The sequence below is a fragment of the Mustela lutreola genome, chromosome 13, assembly GCF_030435805.1.
Source record: "Mustela lutreola isolate mMusLut2 chromosome 13, mMusLut2.pri, whole genome shotgun sequence".
In the NCBI taxonomy this organism is placed as follows: Eukaryota; Metazoa; Chordata; class Mammalia; order Carnivora; family Mustelidae; genus Mustela; species Mustela lutreola.
The window spans coordinates 8,895,758-8,917,915 of NC_081302.1; the positions used below are offsets into that span (position 1 = coordinate 8,895,758).

Genomic DNA, 22,158 nt, shown 5'->3' on the forward strand with positions numbered 1-22,158 from the left:
ACAGAGAGATCACAAGTAGACAGAGAGGCAGGCAGAGAGAGAGAGAAGCAGGCTCCCTGCTGAGCAGAGAGCCCGATATGGGGCTCGATCCCAGGACCCTGAGATCATGACCTGAGCCGAAGGCAGCGGCCTAACCCACTGAGCCACCCAGGCGCCCCCAATTCTACCTTTTCAAACAAAACACCAGCCCAACCACTCACCCCCAGCTCCACACCGCTAGCCCCAAGTGACCAAAGTCAGGAACTCCTCCACACACCATGAGATTCACAGGTTTTGCCCTCGACATCTTTGCTCCGAATTTCTGCCCTCCACGCGTCTTAGGTCTATTGTAGTTCTCTCTTACTGAAACAGATTCGACTTAACTACAAAATCGGATTTCATATCCTCTTTGCTTACCAGTTCAGAAACTATTATGGTCATATAATGTAAAATTAGATAAACTCAATCACCATTATAATAGGAAATATTATCCAGTAATAGCTAAGACCGAATCTTGATGATTAATCCATTTTTCATAAAAACAACACTACCTGAATAATACCATGTCCTTGGGCAAATACTTCTATATTGTCAGCCTTTACTGCAGTGTTTTCTAGAGCTCTTCTGACTGAATGAACCGTGTAGTTAACGTTATTCGCTTTCAGACCTGAAATGGAAAAGCAAAAGCAAGAAAGGAGTATTAGAGAGTTTGCTCCGTGAAACCATTTCCCTCACACCAGCAGAGATAACATGTACATTCTCTGGCTTTAACATCCTGTGTTTCAACCCTCATTTCTTAATGTTTTTGGAAAAACTGAACTACAACAGCCTGACTCAAACTGCTGGCATAGCACATGGATTTCATTAAACAAAAATTGCTGCGTGCGCATTACATAAGGGCATTAGTGAGCGCTCTGCAAAGGTGATGGAGACGTGTGAAGCAGATACCTGAAGGCATTCAAATGACATTTTCTTTAAAAACACTGCTAGTCAAGGGGGCACCTGGCTGGCTTGGATGGTAGAACACGTGACTCTTGATCTTGGGGTTGTAGGTTTGAGCCCCATGTTGGGTGTGGAGATTACTTAGAATCTTAACAACACAGCTGGTCAAATGATATGGTCGCCGCCTACTAATCAACCTGGCTCTGCTAAAGACACCAAGGGAACCTGAACCAGCAAAAAAGATGCCAAGGCCCGACCACAGCTCAATTAATTCAGCATCTCTGAGACTGAATCTCAGGACTGGTACTGATTAAAAGCTTCCTGGGTGATGCCGGGAGTAGCCAGAATGGGAGTGACTATTCTGTGGGAAAGATGTGGAAGCCACCAACTTGTCAACTGTGTTGAACTCTGTTGTTAGAGAGAAAAGATGAGGAATACCGCACTCCTGTCCACTCCAGAGTTCATCAACTGCATGCTCATTTATGATATTGTAAGAAATGAACAAAACAAACATGAAACTATGGCGCTTTACAGTCAATCAAGAAAGTGGCCAATTTTGTCAGTGAGAATCCGAAAGAAGGTGATGCTCTATCAGGGAAGGAGCAGGAGTCTCGTCTTACCAGAATGCACAGGGGTTTGCAAGGCCAAAAACTGGCACCAAAGAATTCTAGGCAGAAGAGACTAAGCTGTAGAAGGATGGGAGCAAGGAGCAAGGAGCAGGAGATCTGGGGAGGGTTAGGAAAACCAGAAATGAAGGCAGAGAGTCCTGGGACCTCACGAGAGGCATGTTCCTAAGGTGGAATCTCTGCAACAACCTGGTGACCGTAACTGATGTCCGGTCAATGCCGACGCCCCCTGCTCAATCCCGCGAGCCGCCGACACGACACCCTGGAAACTCCCACCTCCCTTCCCAACTCAGCCATCCCCACGGCATAGTCACTGCCTTTTAACATGTGATAGAAACTCATTTTAAATTCTATTCACAGTCTGTCTCCCACAGCTATGATAAATTCCACATGGGCAGGTACTTTCGAGCCAAAATAATGCTTGAGAGTCATTAACAGCAGATAAACGTATTTGTTAACCGAATGACCACACATCCAAATCCTTATTATCACACCATTATTCTCCATCTTAAACATGGACATGACTAATTCCACACATTTTCTTACCATGAGAATTTCAGAAAACACAAATATCTGTCTGCAATAAGGTAAGAGAAATTTATTCAATTATTTTTTATGGCTACTGCCTGACCGCACATTATGCTATACACTGAAAATTCACCATCTGTTTCCTGGAATTTAGAAACAGTAGTAAGGCCGCGTAGAGCACTAAGCAATGTCCTTACCTGAAAGTATCAGGGCGATGCCTCCACATGCATTGGGAGAAGACATGGATGTCCCGTTCATTAGCTGAGTTCCTCTCAATGTCCAGTTGGGAACAGAAGCGATGGCTCCGCCTGGTGCACTGATACTTACTCCAAGGGCCCCATCAGCACTGAATGAAAAGCCATTCAAGTTTGCTTACGAAGGTGAGAACCGGATAAACACGGGCATTCAAAAAAAGGCCACTTGTCACATATATTAGAGTCCAATGCCGTGTATAATTTGCAGTATTGCAATTAGTTAGAAAAAAAACACAGCACAGCTATTTCCCCATTATGTAGCAATTATCTTCCTTAAAAGAGAACAGAATCTTGTATGTTTATATAAGTGCAAAAGGTTATCAGGTATATTTTTGGAGGGAAATAAATAAATGTCATTGCTTAGATTCCTTGATGAATCCACCTTGTCTTGTCTGCAATAAGTAGAAGCTTTGCCTTTGTCTAAAGTTCTAGCATCGTCTAAGAGAAATATGTGGGACACAGAGGGCATTTATTTTTTTTTAAAGATTTAATTTATTTGGGAGAAAGAGCACGCGCTTGCGTCTGTGCGTTGCTCAACAGGGGGAGTGGCAGAGGAACCAGGAGACACCCTGCTGAATGCGGAGCCCAACTCGGGGCTCCATCCCAGGACCCTGAGATCATGACCTGAGCCCAAGGTTTAATCGACTGAGCCATCCAGATGCCCCCAGAGGGCATTTAAGTTTCCAATAGCCGCATTTAAAAAGAGCGACTGAGAAACTGATAAAACTTATTTTAATAATGTATTTTATTTAACACAAAATAGCCAAAATATAATTTCAATATGTAATCAGTAGAAAAAATGAGTTAATTTATATATTTTTTGGTACTAGTCTTAAATACGTGATGTACATTTCATACTTAGAGCACATCTCAATCCAGACTAACCTCACGTGACTCATGGCTGTCATACTGGATGGCTCAAGTCCACAAGTGCCCCTCGCTGAGGGCTCTTGACTCCATAGGGCTAATGAGATAATGTCCACACAGCACATCACCATTTTAGTCACCAAACACAAGCTCTGCCCTCCGCCCCAAGTAAAGGAATAAGATGATGACCCACTAACTTCGTCCTCCCTGAAGAGTGGCCGGAAGTTCCCCACAAAAGCTGCTGGCTTCTCCCTTCCACCACTCTTCTCCAACTGACTGGACTACTCTTCTCACTGGCTAAGAATACTAGTGCAATTTGGTTTCAGATTGTCACAGAGAGCTGAAAGCAATGTAAATCAGATCCTTCTCCTGCAACGGGTTGGTGGCACACCGTTTAGTGACTATCTTAAACACTGTTAAAAATATGTTGACCTGTAAAGATTTTTATACAGTAATTACTGTGTGACAAAAGGTTACAAAGGTGCCTGAACAGTGTCATCCCATTTACGCACAGGAGAATGCCTAAAAGAATGTGCACCAAAATGTCACTCAAACACATCACAGACAATGAGATTTAGGGTAAATTTAAAAAAAAAGATTTTATTTATTTATTTTAGAGAAACAGAAAGATCACAAGTAGGCAGAGAGGCAGGCAGAGAGAGAGGGGGAAGCAGGCTCCCCGCTGAACAGAGGGGAAGCAGGCTCCCCGCTGAACAGAGATCCTGATGTGGGGCCCGATCCCAGGACCCTAAGATCGTGACCTGAGCCGAAGGCAGAGGCTTAACCCACTGAGCCACCCAGGTGCCCCTAAGGTAATTTTTACTTTCTTCTTTGCACCATCTATATTGTCTAACAACGTTCACCATAAGCATGTGGTATCTTGTAACTGGAAGAGTTACATTCCATTGCTCTTTATTCATTTATGCCACTCTATTAGTGATTATCAAAAGCATTTAGTAAGTGCCCTAAAAATGGTTCCATGATATATAATTTTTATTAAAAAATAAAATTTGGGGGTGCTTGGCTGGCTCAGTCAGTAGAGCTGTGACTCAATCTCAGTTTGTGAGTTCATGTCCCATGTCGGGCGTGGAGCCTACTCTAAAAAAGTCATAATATATAATTTAAAAATTTCCTTACATATACCTTTCATATTCCTCATTTAAAAACTTACATAAGCATTATGTAAGTTTCCTTTAAAAAGCTAATGATGTTTTTCTTCTAACAGTATATAATAAAAATTCAAAACATGCTTATGTAGACAGTATTTGGCAATTTGTCTTTAAGAACTATGCCATACTTGTAAACACCAGGAAGTCAAGTAAATTCTGTACGTCTGACAGTCTTTCCTGACAAAGAGGATTTTTCAAATAGTACACAGAATATGCTCCATTCAGTGATCACTAGTCAATGTTTTATACCCTAATAATTAAACCTAATAAGTACACCATGTATTTGCAACAAAACTCTATGTTTATGGCATAGTAAACATGAATAAATTCTCTCAATTCCTAGAATAACTGGATTGTGAATCAGTAACTCCTTAATCCAAGCTTCCCCCATAATTCATGAACTCATTTTTCTTTAAATAAATTCTTTAAATGTTTAACATTTAAACATTAAACCAATGGTGGTTTAAACATTCTCTGACACTTTGTGCTTATACTGACCATAGATAAAATGTTTCAAAATCAATCTTAGAAGAGAATCAACAAATTTAATAATTAATACTTTTATTAACTGAACCTATAACTTGCAAAACATTGCCAGCTTTGACTCTGAATCCTGGCCACTCTTATTCAGATGTGGAGTTTTAAGTAATTAGTTGGGCTGATGTGGGCAGTATATGGTGCTGATATAGGTAAGGCTTGATGAACCACATGGAGATCTATAGCCTGGATGGTTTCAGTAACAGTTACAGTAAACTACTGAAATAAGTTTATTCTTTTAAGAAATTATCTAGGAAAGAGTAGAGGCTATCTACAACTCAGAGGATTAAATTTGGCATTACCACATTGACCGGATTCCAACCAATTTCTCTAATCCTTCCCCGCCTTTTTTTTTTTTTTTATGATTTTGTTTGTTTATGTGACACAGAGAGAGAGAGCAAGCACAAGCGGGAGGAGTGGCAGGCAGAGGGAAAGAGGGAGAAGCAAACTCTCTGCTGAGTTGGGAGCCTGATACAGGGCTCAATCCCAGGGTCGGGAGATCATGACCTAAGCCAAAGACATACACTCAACCAACTGGGCAACCCAGGTGTCCCAATTTTTCTAACCTTATACTCAGAACAGTTATGTCATGTATCTAACAATAAAATATCTAATTTATTCCTTTAATTACATTTCCCTGTTCAAATTACATTTGAACAATTAGATTGTTCAAAATGAAAATGTTGAAAAGTAAAAACCAAAAAGAACCTGGTAAAGTTACCAAAACTTTGTCCCTCCCCACCACGAGTTGCAAAAGACCCACGTACTACTCTCAACCTACCTGGGGCCCCTTGAAGACCATGTGTACTGATTTGCCGGTAATTTCTCTCTCAGAGAATACTCAGCAACCATCATATCAGGAGAAACATACGCACCAACACCTGTGGGATGAATTTCATCATGAACAAATGAAATAAAATTAGGTCCTATTTCTAAATCCACTGTTCACTCAGCTGTGTGACCGTGGGCAAATCACTCAATCATTCTATACTACAGTCCTTGTTCATAAATGGAAAGAAAGAAAATTTAGTAAGCAAGGAAAGTTTACTATGTACCAGACATTAAACTAGGTACTTTGGTTTTTAATATAAAAACATCTACCAGGATTATCATGTAGATTAAATATAAACACATACCTAAAACTGTGTGTGCAAAAGAAAAAGAAATGTTTTAAACTATAAAATATAACTTTAGGAAAATAAGGGAATTGGTTTGCCTTCATTCTTAAATACCACTGTATCCAAAATTCTACCCATAAAGTAGGCAGTATCCCTCTTACCTGAAATAGCTGTAAAAACAAAGAGCAAAGATATTTAACATGCCACAGTCTTTCCGATAAATATGTAAAGGCAGACCAGCCAAAAAGGCTCTAAATTCACAGACTTATAGGGATCAAACTCACTTTCTTCATTCTAGAAAACTGGAAACAGGGCCCGGAAAGGGTTGAAAAAAATGTACTAAGTGCACAGTGACTGGCAGAGAGGAGACTTAGAATCCAGGTCCGCCGGCTCCTAATTCCTTACAACATTGTACATATATGCAGAATAGGAGACTGGAGAAAATACATGAACTACGAGGATTTAGTGAACAGTGCGGCCACATTAAACTGTAATCATTTTGTACAAGGTAGTTTCCATTTTTCAGTGAGTCTGGAGATAAGAAAATGCCAAAATACTGAGTACTGTGGCAGAGGGGTAGGTTTTGATCTTCAGGTACCTTTCAGTCCTATTTTCTGTTTCATTTTAATTTGTGTATTTAAAGTATCTAGAGAACTGAAATACAGAGCACAGATTACCGGTAGGCACTGTTGTCTCAACACACGATTTAACGGAATCACTTCAGCTCGAGGTTTTCAATTACACAAAGCAAGCTACACCTTGCTTGAGACTCAGAAGCTATATGCCCATAGTACGCCCTATAAGCTAAGATCACAGTTATTTAAATTTTTTAAAGGACCAGTTTTCTAAACTTGGATACCCAAATGTTACTACATATCTGTAAGCCTTTAATAATTACTATAATATGTATACATTCAAGCAGTTATTGATGAACACACCAGAAAAATTATTTGGGACCAAACAGCATTTCCTGTCACGTATCCAATTACAAATGGGAAGAGGTTTTAGCCTTATCTTGCTCTCAAACTTAGAAATAAAGGCAAAAATGCTAGTAGGCATCATCAGTTACTATCTATTTGTTCTCTCAGTTCATTACCCTCCTCATTCATGCCTCGTATTAAAAAAGCAGAGCTGGGTGTTATGTTCTGTGGGTGTTTTCGCACAAGTTGGCAGCCACAGCTAATTTTATCGTGTTCATATCACGTCGCAGCTCATTCTGATTTCCCTTCACTCTTGTCGCCGGGCACCTTCCCCACTGAGTACCGTGAAACGAACACCGCATCTCACCCTCCGGACCAAAGAGGGGAAGAAAAGCCACGTTCACAGAGTAAATGTGTTTCAACTGCTTTTCCTCTCATTGGTAAAGCTCCCTTTCTTGACATCTGATTCTCTCTGCATGTCCCAAGAGAAATTAAAGGAGGAAACTATATTATAAATAAATAGTCATATACTGTAAATAAAAAGTGAGGCAAGTATCTATGTTTACGTTGTTCACTTAGTCTGGAAAACTCCTTCCTTGTTCATTTCTACTCACCTAAGTCCTCACGGGCACGCTTCTTTCAGAAAGCCTCGCCTGGATCCTTGAATTGGGAGTAACTGCACTTCTGCAAACACAGACTGGCCCTGGCCCTGCCTTACACCTCCTCCCCTAGTCCACTTCAGGCCAGAGGCTCTCCACCAGGCTTCGCCTGAGGGCACACACTCAAGGTTCACAAGGGCTTGCATACAGTAGAGATACAATTAGCATCAGATTCGTGGAGCTTCTTGTTTGCTTGTTTTCAAACAAGTCTATTTCTTTTTTTTTTTTTTCCAATTTTTTATAAACATATATTTTTATCTCCAGGGGTACAGGTCTGTGAATCGCCAGGTTTACACACTTGACAGCTAAACAAGTCTGTTTCTAGAGCAGGACACTAACCTATGACACTGGATGTCGTTCCCCCCGGACAGCCGACTGTGGAAAGGCAGGGACCATTATTCCCGGCACTTGAGACGTAAATGATGTTATGCTTCCACACGGCTTCACTGATCACTTCACAAATTCTCCTGAAAGACAGAGAGAAGTTCTTTGAACACACAAAACAGTGCCATTTTTCAAAACACGATTACACTGTGAAGGGATTTTCCAAATATGGCTTTCATAAAGACCAAATGAAACTATGGGTTCTACGTAGAAGAACTGAAACAGTGGCTACAAGTGAGAGGTGTGCATCAGAAGCCGGGACATTCACAGACTGTCAAGGCTCAGCCTTGTTCCCAGCCCAGTGTGTATAATAAATTACTGTTCGAATGTGCGGCTGAGCACACTTTGGCACATCCACCCTTGGTGGAACGCGACACAGCCAAGCCAAGAGATAGACCTCAGCTGGGTTTTAGTGTCAGGAAGGAGTCATGAGACCAAGGTCATGTGGGAAGAACGCTAGATTGCTAGATTGCACATGGAATGTATGCAGGCAAAAGAAACCACAAAGGACTCAAAGCAAATACTGAAATAAGAGCAGGGACTGATTAGACTAGTGGGGAACAGATAGTTTGACTTGCACTGTCCCCTTAATATCATGTATTCAGAAATGATTCTGCAGAGGAATTCCTACGTGTATTTATGATTAGTGGCAAAAGTGAAGGGGAACTAAGGCAACAGGAAGAACTCCGGAGCAGGATTTAAAATGCGGACTCTGGTCAGCAGCTGACAGCAAACAAGCAATGTACTGGTCTTAAATAAAGGAGATGGAGTTAGACCCTCGAGAAAATGCAGTCAATAGAAAAAAGGCACACGGTCAAGAACACCCCAATCCTGAGCGAAAGGAAAAATACTAGGGAAAGATGACCTTAAAAGGATGAACGTCAAAGGAAGAGAGAAAGAAACACACTTAGGTAAAAAAGGTACTGAAGCAAGAGAAGAGGGCAAGACTACATTCACGAAAGAAATGCGTGAGGACGACAGGGTCATTGCCACAAGGGCAAGAAAGCGATGGGTCACAAGAAACCCAGTACCAGTCATCCGAGAAAACAGAGTTATTTGAAAACCGCAACTATAGGGCCTGGCTTGGTAATATTGTCATTTTGGCAGGGCTTTATTAACGAGCTTCAGAAACTGGGTGACAGGTAGCTGTGGGTGGCCGGGTGCGAAGGCGGGAGCGGTGGGAGTCACATTTAGTGTAAACACACGAAATGAAGTCATGTCAGTTATTATCATGAAGAAAATAAAGGTGAAGTAACGTGACTTCAAGGCTGAGCCACTGAATTTAGCAGCAGGAGGACACCATGACACAGACAGGCAGGGAGTCGTGCGACACACATCAAGATGCACCAAGGAGCCCCGGAAACGGTGACTACGCCAGCCACGCTCGCTGGGAGAACGAGGGAAAGCGGTGTGAAAGGAGGCGCTCTGTCTGTCTGGGGGCAGCTTTTAAGGACAGGAAATGGCAAACCAGATAACCAGTTGCATGAGTGACTTTTAACCCTGAGCACTTCACTTATATTTTTTAATTTTTAAAGATTTTATCCATTTACTTATTTGAGAGAGAGAGAGTGTGTGCATGTGCACGTTTGAGTGCGGGATGGGGGGTTAGGGATGGGCAGGTTGGTAAAGGGGAGGGAGAGAAAGAGGCAGAGAATCTCCAGCAGACTCTGTGCTGAGCGCAGAGCCCAGTGCGGGGCTTCATCCCATGACCCTGAGATCGTGACCTGAGCTGAAACCAAGTGTTGGACACTTAACCAGCAGGGCCACCCAGACGCCCCCGCAAACACTTCATTTATTACACAAGAAGCGAAGGCAGAGAAGGGGTTAGAGTAGGTTGTAGGAAGGTCAGGAGCCCCCTAGGAGGGCTTTAATCTCCTCTGAGAAAGGAAGAGGTGAGAACACCAGCTGAGGGAAGAAAAGAAGTCACGGAAGATCTTCGAGGAGAAAAGGTGGCGTAAGTGGCCACACGGGAGTGAAAGAGCAGACGCAGATGATGGAAAGCGATGCTGAGTATCTGAGATTCCCGCACGAACTTGCGTGCAGCGTGAGTGTGCGTCTGCAGCTAATAATAAGTTCAGGAGGCCGGGTGGGATCACCGCAGAGGTCGGCAGGCTGCCGCCAGTCTAGCGCTCTGTCAGGTCGGTGCACCTGCCAGAGTCCAGGCCGCTTGTAAGCAACGGCCTGTAATGAGGGAAGGGCCTGCGAGTCTTCCTGGCTACGAGGGAATCACGACATCACAGACAGGATGGTGGGAACGGGGGCTGGAGGTCCACGAGACACACACTGTCATCTACGTGTGGCACTGCTCGTTTTCAGTTGTGGTGGACAATCCAGTTATAAACACACTCAGTACCCGGCTAAGTACCCGGGAACACTCACCCGGAGTTTGGCCAGTGAGTTGCTTCTCCATAGCTGTAGTTGACAAGATCACACTTATGATTTATGACTTCTATCATCTATCAAAAAGATGAAGAGTCTAGTTTAGGCAACAGTTTACAGAAAGATTGGCCCGTAAAATAAAGGCATGGAATCCCAGTTTCTTAACCAATCATCTTCTATTTCAAATCCAAATGTGTATGTTACTTTCAACTTTTAAATTGGAAAACTTAAAAAAAAGCAGAGACACAGAGTATAATAAGTAGTCAATAAAACACACAAATAGCATGTGCAGAATGGAATGGTTCTTACTAAATTCTAAAATCACTGAAGTTAAAGTAAAATCTAATTCATACATTAAAATGAAATGCAGACTGTAAGTTAAATTCTTCTTAGACTGATGAAACAAGCTGGCTAAAAGGTCAGTTTGGGGTTTTTTAAAGTATCTCAAAATAGTGTGCCAGGGGGCTTAACAGAAATGAGAAGAATAATATAATATTTCCATATTTTCTTAAAAACTACATCTTAATAATTTTTAATAAAAATAATTTAAAACTGCATGAAGAGTTTTTGCTTCCTAAAACAAAGCCCAGTATACCAAATACAGTCCAATATTTTCTTAGTAAAGTCAAGAACACTTCGTCAACCTAGAACTATCCACAGTTACCCGTCATTTATCTTCTAAATCAACACCTCCCCAACACTCACAGCGCGTATAAGGCCCGTGCCTGTTTCCATTGTGCTCAGTCGGGTATCACCAATCTTGATGGAAAGAATTTGAGCACCGGGAGCCACACCATTCCGTTCAGGTTCTTCTGGAAAATGCCCAGCAGCTATACTAGCTACATGGGTTCCATGAGCTCCTAGAGGCGAAAGGAGGGGAACACGACAGCATATTTTCAGAAAAAGTTTTAATCATTCAATTTACATACTATTAAGCATGATAAAAATAATCTAATAAAAATATTCCCTCACTTTAACCCTACCCGTGTATTTGTAAGTCCCATCAATAATTCACACAAAACACAAAACTTTCTGAACTACATATACTATCCTGCTACCCTGGATTCTGTCCTGTTCATTGAAAGCACAATGCAAGTTACAGAGGTGACAGTATCTGCAACACACACAACTGACAAGGAGCTTATATCCAGAATATATACTTCCCAATCCAAGAGCAAGAACCCAGAAGAAAAGTGGGTAAAACACTTAAAAAGCATTTCACAGAAGGGGATAACCAAGTAGCAAATCAACATATGAAAAGATGTCCAACTTCATTAGTCATCGGGGGAAGGCAAATCAAAGCCACGGTGAGCCGCCTCAGCGCGCTCTCAGAACAGCTGCACCTTTATGGCTGACAAAGGCAGCTACGCAGGAGGGCGCGCACGCACTCCGATGATACTGGCCGTAGAGACCAGCATTGTGGAAAGCTGAACACAGGTGTACCCTATGATCCAGCAATTCCACTCCTAGCCTTACACCCAACGAAGAGTGCATAGGTACGCTAAAAGATACATGCAAAAACATTCACAGCAGCCATCGCTTGCAGAATTCAGAACTTGGAACAATCCCAAGACCCATCAATAGTAAATAGGCATATGGTGCATCTGTGGACTAATATGATACAACAATAAACAGGAACTACTTCTAAACATTACGGATGCACACAAAATTAAGGTTGATCTAAAGAATTCACAAACAGAAGGATTATCCATAACCCCGTGTATATAAATGGAAACACATCACCTTGGGTTGAACTATGTGAAAGTGCCCCTATTGGATCATTTCTGACCTATAAAAACCTCATTATTATTGGGTGGTTCAAACTAATGCAGTCACAGACATCAGGACCAGATCTAACTCTGAGAGGACTGAGGGTAGATGTGTTCAGGGAGAGGCAAGATGGGGCTTTGACAAGGTTTTATTTCTTGGTTATACAAAAGTAACCATTTTGCGAGAATTCAATGTGTATACAATTTGTGATTTGCATACTTTTCTACAGTATGTCATATTATCAATAAAGCAAAAGCAAAACAAAACAGCCAGGGTTTCTTTTTTTAAGTGAAGAAGTTTTTTGAAAGACATGGGCAGACAGAAATCTCCCACTACTGTCAGATAAACAGTCAGATAAACAGTCAACACCTACTGGCACTGGCCCTAATGTTTGGGCCAGAGTTGTCGTAGTCCCAGAAGAAATGGGAGCGCAGGACCCTTCTGTCTGCTGCCACGCTCAGAGTCCCACACTCTAGACAACTGCTGTCACGTCAGAATATGGACCCAGGGCTACCAATTCTTCCTTTCTTATTTTTTCCAATGGAAAACAGGGCAGCTGGATTTGAATGTCATCCCCACCCCCCAAACTACTCGCCACCACCAGCGACCAGTCCGACGGGCGAAATGTGGAGCTCTGGAGTGCTCACACTCGGCTAGGGGCGGTAAAGGGGGCAGCCACTATGTTTCTTAAAAGGTTAAGTACGTACCTGCCACACCAGCCAGTTCTCCTAGAAACCAGTCCAAATTAAACAAAAACATACTTGCACTCAGAGACTTGGACCCAAATGTTGGAACAATGCAAATGCCCACCGACAGGTGAGTGGGTAAATAAACCCTGGTGCAGCCACACGGTGAAATATGACCCAGCACCCAGGGACAAGCAATTTATAACAAGAGGGATGAATCTCATGCCATAACTCTTCTACTTATACAAAATTCCAGAAAATGCAGAACCTGGACTGACAGAAAGCAGTTCAGGAGCTACGTGGGGCTGCAGGTGCAGACGGGGCTGGATGAGAAAGGAAGGCAAGCAGACTTACAGGGGTGACGGCTACGTTCATGATCTTGGCTGGGATAATGGTTTCCTGGGCGTACACATCTATCAAAACTTACCAGATCGTGTGTATATGCGTGCAGTTGACTGCACGCAACTCTAACTCAGTAACACTGGGACAGGGAGTGATAAGAGTTAAAGCCATCCTTGCTTCCTCCCTAGAAGTAACCACTATCCGGGAGCTGGTGTGTATATTCCTTCCATCTATATTCTTTAGCATACAAACACACACATCCATGAATACTGTAGAGTATAATTTAGCATGTTTTACAATTTTACACAAATGTTTTACCAATGCACGTTTCACTAAAATTTTGTATTTGAGATTTATAAATACAGCTATATGTAGATTTATTCATGTTGTTTGCTATATAATATTCCACAATGAATACTACACAGTTTTAAATTAGTCTGTTCTTTTGCTAATGGATATCTGGATAGTTCCCAACTTTTTTAAAGTGACACTGAATGCCACATGAGGAGCTTTTTAACCTGACTTTGTATTTGGAGGTGAACTGCTTAAGAGGTAGTATGTGGAAGTAAAATTCCTTCCAAAGGAATTTTCATCAAATGAATTATACCGATTTTTTAAAAGAGTATTTTTATTTACTTGACAGAGATCACAAATAGGCAGAGCAGGGCAGGGGCGGGGGGTGAAGCAGGCTCCCTGTTGAGCAGAGAGCCCAATTCGGGGCTCGATCCCAGGACTCCAAGATCATGACCTGAGCCAAAGGCAGAGGCTTAACCCACTAAGCCACCCAGGCGCCCTTATACTGATTTTTCTTTTTGGTGGCCGGACCATGCTATACTCTTGGAATGGATCCTACATGGTTTTGACTTTACAGAAAACAATACCTTACTAAGGGGATCAAATCCTACTTATTATCCCATACCTAGTTCTTTAGATAGAATCGCTGAGTTAAATTCTCTATAAGGGTACTTTATGGCTATAGTAGCAACACCTTACCATGTCAGTAACTAGTAAATCTGAAACAGAATACCTCCACTGGTCACAATGGAGAGCAGGTTTCCATCATCATATATATTAACAGAATAATTTAACATCTCAGCTGTGCCAAAGGAACCGTATTCTTGGGCCTCTTTATAGTTTCTTAATACTGTAGATTTACTCAAATCCCCATCTTCATTTGAATCAATGCAGGCTCTGTAAATTGAGAACAGATAGTGAAATTTATCTATTTTCTTTGGCTTTCTAAAAATAACATTGTATGGTTTACCAGGTACCTTCTTACTACTTTGTTTATTTTGTCACCACAAACACAGTAACTGCCAGGTTTCGAGTCCGCTATTTCAGAGTCACCAGTAAAGATTAGGAAAGAAGCTTAAAGGACCAGCCTTTAAATGAAGGCATGTATGAAGGACTTTAGGAACACCGTCCACCACAAAACTCCAGGCAGAAAACCATCTAGCCACTTAAGAAATTAGACCAAAGCTTAGCTTCCAGCTTTAGACTAATTCAGGATGATTATGACATACAGCCTAGGCCTTACTCCTTTCTGTTTCTTTTAAAATTGGTTTCATGAATCCAACAGTGTGTGCAGCTCCTTGAAACTAGATGAACTATAGACGGTGCCCCACTCCCACAGTTTAACAGTCTCAGGCAAACATCGTTCACAAAAGTACTTCCTACATAGTTTCATGGCTATCCTCCTGTTTGTTCTTTCCCCAGGTTATCACTGCTGTAATTTTTAAAATATTTAGTCCAAATACGATGAAGTATCTAATTAAAGCTAAATAAATCTAAAATAAAAATCATAAGTGGAATGCACATTACTTAAAAGTCAACATTATGTTTTTAGCTATTGGGTCTTTGTGCAGATTTGCTAGATAAGAAAAACTGTTTTAACAAGTAAAAGTCAATCACGATTGCAACAGTGAGTTAATGGAAGCCCACCAGAATAGAGAGAGCATTTCTTACAAATGCTATCTCATAACTATGACAGTTGGGACAGAAGGATCTCTGAAACTGTTTGATTATACGCTAATCAATCTGGGGCTAAAATGATACATGGCATTTCAAAAAAAGACATACAATATAGGAAAATACAGGAGACCGGCCACTAGTGGGGAAAATGAGACAAAGAGAAAACGCGTGCCGTATCAGATGGAATTAGGACCGAGATTAACAGGTTAAGATGTATTCCACCAGATCTCCCCATCTGCTAGACAGAGCGGCACTTTTGTTCCTGAAAGCATTTAAACGGGCTGGTATCCATCCTGGCAATCATCTCTGAGGTCCTTGGTTTCTTTCATCCAGCCCATCAGATACTTGAAATTCCTGGCAGTCCCTCCAACATCTTCCAACGTCAGTTCTCCTCTGCCCTAAACCCTGTCCCTACCCTCTCTGCTACTTGAGCTGATCCTTCAACGAAATCTTTGCTGATGCTTCTGAGATGGGCTCAGATGTTCTCACACTTGCTTCCACAGTCTACAGTTCACGGAATGGCTTCTCTACAGTCTACATGGTACAAAGAAGGTACAAATATTTGCCAAAGGATGAAACAATGAAGGAATCAATATCATTCTCACAGCAAATACACGGACATATTCCAAGATCAGTTTCCTGCAACCACCATCAGTATGAAATGACTCAAAATTCAATCGCTGTATCAAAACACCAATATAGAATTGAGTGACTTCCTCAGTAACTCCACAGAGGCCAAGTATGCGTACAGTACAGGAGCATGACTTTCTGAAGGTGGCTGGCTTAGTTTAAGGACAAGTGTCAGAACACCAGAAAGGGAACACGGATATGAGGTTCACGGGTAGGATTTGAGTACGTGTGTGAGGGGGGACAGAACAGGGAGGTTGAGTTATAAATTTCCAGACTCTGTAATATATTTTTTCATCTAATTTTCTGTGGAAAAAAATCCATAGCTTTCATCAAACTCAAAGGAAATCTGAGATAACAAGGTCAAAAACCAATGAAAAAAAAACAGTTAATGGCCTTTTCTTCATGGAGTCCTCTATAAATAGTCTTCTCAACCAGTGTTAGTTCCATATTGAGTGACAGTGAGTTTGACCCTTATACGCCCTGACAAATACTTAAGGGTAGCGTTATGGCAGGTTACGGGCTAGTGCAGTGATATGGGTTTAATGGTGGACAGTCTTTGTAAAAACAAAGTCAAGGCACTTAAGGTCATTTTACCTCCCCTCAGAAACAGCTGGCATTTCTGCAATGACAGTGCCTAGATTTGCCCTAAGTAATTTGGGATCTCTAAGATTCTCCTCAAAATATTCTGGCTCTGAGTTTATCTTTGTGTATGGTGTAAGAGAATGGTCGAGTTGTAGTAAAAAGAAGGGCCATCTGTACCCCAATGTTCATAGCAGCACTGGCCATAGTCGGCAAACTGTGGAAAGAACCAAGATGCCCTTCACAGCCGATCGCATAAGGAAGATGTGGTCCATATACGCTATGGAGTATTATGCCTCCATCAGAAAGGATGAATACCCAACTTTTGTAGCAACATGGACGGGACTGGAGATTATGCTAAGTGAAGTAAGTCAAGCAGAAAGAGTCAAGTATCATATGGTTTCCCTTACTTATGGAGCATAAGGAATGGCACAGAGGACATGGGGAGTTGGAGAGGAGAAAGGAGTTGGGGGGAATTGAAGGGGGAGACGAACCATGAGAGACTGTGGACTCTGAGAAACAAGCTGAGGGTTTTGGAGGAGAGGTGGGTGGGAAGTTGGGGGAGTCTGGTGGTGGGTGTTATGGGGGGCATGTATTGCATGGAGCACTAGGTGTGGTGCATAAACAGTGAATTCTGGAACACTGAAAAAAAATTTTAAAAATGAATAAAAATTAAAAAAAAAAAAAGAAAAACTATATTCTGGCTCTGAGACAGAATGGGGGAATCAAACCTCCATAAAATATACAGTATCATGCAAACAGAAGTTAAATTATTTCCAATAATACCTGACAGCGTAATTCTGCTGCATTTTTCAGGGATTATAACATTTTCTAAATTGGTACCCCAGTACCTTCCGCTTTTGTTTCCTTTGAGTTTCATTTCCAATGCAAAAATTATAAAAGTTGTCTTAGAAGACTGCTGACAATCTGTTGCAGTGTGTCCCTTGCTTTGTCAACTGTCTTAAAGCTCTTAAAAACACATACTGCCACCCTGCACATCCTGACCCAGATTCCTTTCCCTTAGGGCAAAGTTGGCAAGTGTTTTCAACTCAGGTAGAAAAAGTTCTAAATGAAACCACCTATTGCCCCACTACCCTATCCCTGCTAATACTAGAGTATCTCTTTAAGCCCTTGTGGTGTATTTGCCCATTTACACTGTTTTTGTATCTAGTATTCTCCTCACATTTAACCTTAACCTTGTGTCCTCTCCAACGCTAAAAATCTCCTAAAGCTTATCACTGGGAATGACTATATCATCTTCCACCATGTGGTGGATGTACCAAATTTGCTAAACCATGCATCTGAACACTTTTTACACTTGATAGCCAAAAGGCTGAGAAGTGATTGAACACTTTTTAATATTATACTCTGATCCAAGCTTTCTGTGAAGTTTTTAAAGAAAAATAAAATAGTTCACAGACATGTGCACACCTGCATGTATACAAAAAAAATACCCGAATATGTGCAAAAAAAATGCATTAATATTTACTATCATATGGATCAGAATGTTGCTATATGCAAATTATCTTATTAACATTTTCAGTTTCGAATGGAATGGGGATTTCTCATTCAGCTGAAAATGTTATATACCCATTATCAGAGATGAGTCAGCACCCACATCCATGGGAGGAAACCTCTCCTTTAGGAATGGTGCACTGCAATGTGAATGATCTGAGAAAAGTAATCAAGTCCTTACATCTCGTTCTGTGTTTGCCACATCTTGGGAAATGATCCTCTGTGTATGAGCAGAGGCCCCAACTACAAAAACAACTGCTTGTTGATTTCGAGTTTCAGGGAGGAGTCTCTGATTTATTGCGGAAACCCTTTTAAAACATGTATGTCTAAAGACCTATATTAAGGCCATACTCCCAATTCCATGCAGACAATAATGCAAGAAGACATTTACTAGCCAAATACAAGAAACATGCCTGCTGTGTACAATCCACTGAGAAAGAACATGACAGGTGTTCTTGAACCTGGTCCATACTATCGCTATTAGTAGTAACAATGGTAGCAGCGGGGGGAAGAGCTGACATTTATCAGATGCATTATGTGTCTAGAAACATCAGGTTTAATTTTCCCAACCCTCAAGAAGGCACTACGATTACTCTAATTAACAGACAAGGAACTGGCTTGGAGGGGTAGGCAGTGTTCAAGGTCACACAGCTAGGATGCCATCGCAGAGACTGAGCTCTTCACAGATGTGTTCTACTGCCCCACTTCAGCTTAGCTACCTGGTCTCTGTTTGAGAAACCTTCACTCAATTGTACTCCTTTGTCCTTAAAACATTAATAGCAGATGCTCTGCAGAACTCTCTTTCCAAACGGTCCTGCCCCAATCAGGAACACTCCTACGTCTACGAATAATCAACCTGTAAATGTTTGGTTAACAGTTACTGTCTGTTAATGCAACAAGCTTCTTTAAAACACGTAAGGGTCAGGTTTACTATCTAAGATACCAAGAAGTTCAAAGGGTTTATCCAAAACTACCCAGAAACCAATTTGGCTCTCAGATATTTCTGAATGGTGATATTAATGTCACTTAAGCAACTCTCTGGACAGTTCTGGGAGCTTAATGTTCTTCGGTGTAGATAAAAGCATTTTTTAAAGTGAAGATCAATATAACACATGAAGCTTACCTCCAGGTTTCACCATCATGCCACACCAAGCAGTCATACACAGGGCCAGGATCACTATATTTTTTCTCAAAAGAATTTAGCAATTCCACTTGACTTTGAAGTTCCTCCTTGATTAGTTTATTTGCCTAGTCCATTAGAAAATATTTTAGTATTAGTACATTTTGTGCTCTTGAAAAGTTCTATTAACATATAACCAAAGATACAGTGTCACCAAAGTAAAGCCATTTTACCCTAGAAAAATGTAAAAAAGTTTTCTTTTTATATCTATGCAACTTGTAGTTCAATTTAATAATGCAGATATCAATTAATATATCAAACATTTTTTTTTAAAGATTTTATTTATTTGACAGACAGAGATTACAAGTAGACAGAGAGGCAGGCAGAGAGAGAGGGGGAAGCAGGCTCCCCGCTGAGCAGAGAGCCCGATTCGGGACCCGATCCCAGGACCCTGGGATCACGACCTGAGCCGAAGGCAGCGGCTTAACCCACTGAGCCACCCAGGCGCCCCTAATATATCAAACATTTTAAGAATATTACTACTTTTAGTCAATCTCTCATTTATTTATTTATTCTACCCACTTTGGGAAAGACACTGTGCTATGCGTTGATTTTATCATTTGGCCAAGATGTGTTACTCACATATCTATAATCTATAACTAATTTTCAAAAATAACTCTAAAATTACTACAAAGTAGATTATCTATTGACTTTAAGATTTTTTATGAGAACTGTTTCTATTTAAATCTGTTTAAGAATCTAAGTAAGAAAAACCATGAATTATCCTCTGCCCTTTAGAATATGCTAATAAGTTAAAACACATACTATATTCATGAACTTGTACAGGTAAGCTGCTATTTAACTATTTTAATCCAAAAAAATGAGAAATGTATACACTCCAACCTGTTTTTTTCCCCCAACTACATGCTACATCAGACAGCTCTACAGTTCACCTGAATAGTCCTATTGAATTAAAACTTAATTTTCACATTCCAAAATTCTTATTACACTTCATTTTTGTTATTCAACATTCATTCCTCCTTAAAGGAAAAAAGACAATAATATAGAGATTTTTGGTAAACAAAATGAAATAAAAGGGATAATTCAGTCCAGACCCCTCCTGCTATAAAACTGGCTGTATATATAGCACCTGAAATATGACACTTAACATGTCTAGTAAGAGGCTGAAAGCCAAACAGTGATCTAAAAGAAAATAATACAGCTCAAGAGGATAAATGACACAGTTAAAAAAGAGATGCTGTACACAGATTAAATAAATGCAAGTTAAATGTGTATGTAGATCTATTCAGGCCAGGAGTTCTCAACCCTAACTGTGCATTAATTAAAGCTCCTGGGAGCTTTTAAAAATGCCAGCCTTCCTGCAAGGCTTTGATTTAATTCCTCTCTAGGGCATAAGCACTGGCGGTTTAAAGCTCTTCATGTGATTCTAATATGCAGCCAGGGTTGAAAACCACCAATACCATTCCACTTTTGATTTTAAAAAGGTATATGCATGCATTAAAAGAAAGATTGAGAAGGATAAACATCAAGGTACCATCCCTGGGGTGGGGGGTAGCATTTTAGAGGCTCTCCATATGCCCGTGTGATCCAAAAATTTCTGCAACAAGCATGAACTATTTTCATAATTAACATTATCTTCATTTTATTAACTGATTAAAAAAAATGTAATAGCTAGGGCACTTGGGTGGCTCATTCGGTTAAGTGTCCGACTCTTGATCTTGGCTCGGGTCATGAGCTCAGGATTGTGGGATCGCGCCCCATGTCGGGCTCAGCACTAGTGGGGGTCTGCCTGAGATCTTGTCCCTCCTCCTCTGCCCCTCCCCCTGCTTGCATTCCTTCATTCTCTCTGTCGCTCAAATAAATAAATCGTAAAAAAACAAATGCAGCAGCTATTTAAGGATGTGGAACCATGGGAGCTCTCACAGTACTTCTCACAGAAGTATGAATGCGTACTACCACTTTGTGCCCCACCAAAAACATGCATGAGAATGTTCAAAACAGCACCTTCCATAAGGGCCAAGAACTGAAAACAAGGCAAATGCCGATCTGCAGGATGGACACATCGGCCGTGGTGCAAACATCACACAGCAACAAGAGTGGACAAAGTACAACACCCACGCACGGATGAATCTCGCCAACACAGGACTGAGTGAAAGCAGCTTCTCATGAGAGAACACACTGTAGGATTCCATTCTACAAATTCCAAACGGGCAAAATCTTTCAACAATGTTAAGTCACGATGGTGGTCACTTTTGGAGGAGGCAGAGAGCAATGACTAGGAAGGGGTATGGGAGGGAGTGTTCACTTGGTGCTAACTCGTGACTACACACACTTAGCATTTATGCACTTTTACATACATGTATGTTCACTGAGAAGTTCTGAAAACTATGTAAGTTGATTTCAGAATAAAAGAAAAATTAATAAAAGTAAACAACTGAAAACTTGTGGAAAAAAAAAAAACAACAACCAGTCTGTTAACTCTCTAAGAACTCTATGCTAATACACTTCTGTGGCAATGTTTAAATAAAAGCGACTAGCACCAACTTGAGAAGGACAATTGTTGGCAACATCAAATTCTTCTTGTTTTCTACAGGCTTCTGCAAGGGCCACCCTATGAACAGGATCCCAGATTTTTTCCTTTCGTTCTTTCTGCAAAGACAGAAAAATTACCTTACAATGAGGATGACAAACATCCTGGTAAACCCGGACAGTCTTGTATATACGGACCTAGTTGTCACCAGTCGTGACGCCACACAATTTTCACATAGGAGCTAAAGAATCATTTATAATCAAGTGGATAAAGCAATGGATCAATAATTAACAACTAGTTAACTCAGTGCACCTGGGTTTTAAGAGGACACATATATCAAGGCACATCCAAATGTATTTTGATACATATGCCCCAATTTTAACCCATCCAAGAATAAAAATAATAGTGTGTTGCATAACACATTGAATTCCCAGTCACTTACAATAAAAGCAAATATGCGCTGTGGGCCCTTATGCAACTGAGAACGGCCTTAAGCCACATGCAAGCAGATGGCAGGGTTAAGACTAGCTGTCAGGAGGGACGTGCAGGCTTCTTCAACCTCCTCCATTTCTGGCTTATTTCTTCCCTATCCTCTCTCATTTGACAGAGTTCTGTCACTGGTTTTACCTTCA

The 22,158-nt window shown here is 41.0% G+C and overlaps 1 protein-coding gene across 6 annotated transcripts in view; it reads right to left on the reverse strand.

Moving 5' to 3' along the window:
• Window positions 1-22,158, reverse strand: part of TPP2 (tripeptidyl peptidase 2) — a 75,231-nt gene that overhangs the window by 31,192 nt on the left and 21,881 nt on the right. For all 6 annotated transcript variants that reach the window (XR_009346847.1, XR_009346848.1, XM_059143795.1 and 3 more), the window contains 9 exons: window positions 21,541-21,645; window positions 18,979-19,103; window positions 14,188-14,351; window positions 11,068-11,222; window positions 10,363-10,439; window positions 7,939-8,066; window positions 5,684-5,783; window positions 2,273-2,421; window positions 531-646 (listed from right to left, as the gene is read on the reverse strand). Coding sequence is in view for 4 of the 6 variants with exons in the window: in XM_059143795.1 (XP_058999778.1) it covers window positions 531-646; window positions 2,273-2,421; window positions 5,684-5,783; window positions 7,939-8,066; window positions 10,363-10,439; window positions 11,068-11,222; window positions 14,188-14,351; window positions 18,979-19,103; window positions 21,541-21,645 (1,119 nt within the window). In the remaining 2 variants the exon portion in view is untranslated. The remainder of the gene's footprint in view (window positions 1-530; window positions 647-2,272; window positions 2,422-5,683; window positions 5,784-7,938; window positions 8,067-10,362; window positions 10,440-11,067; window positions 11,223-14,187; window positions 14,352-18,978; window positions 19,104-21,540; window positions 21,646-22,158) is intronic.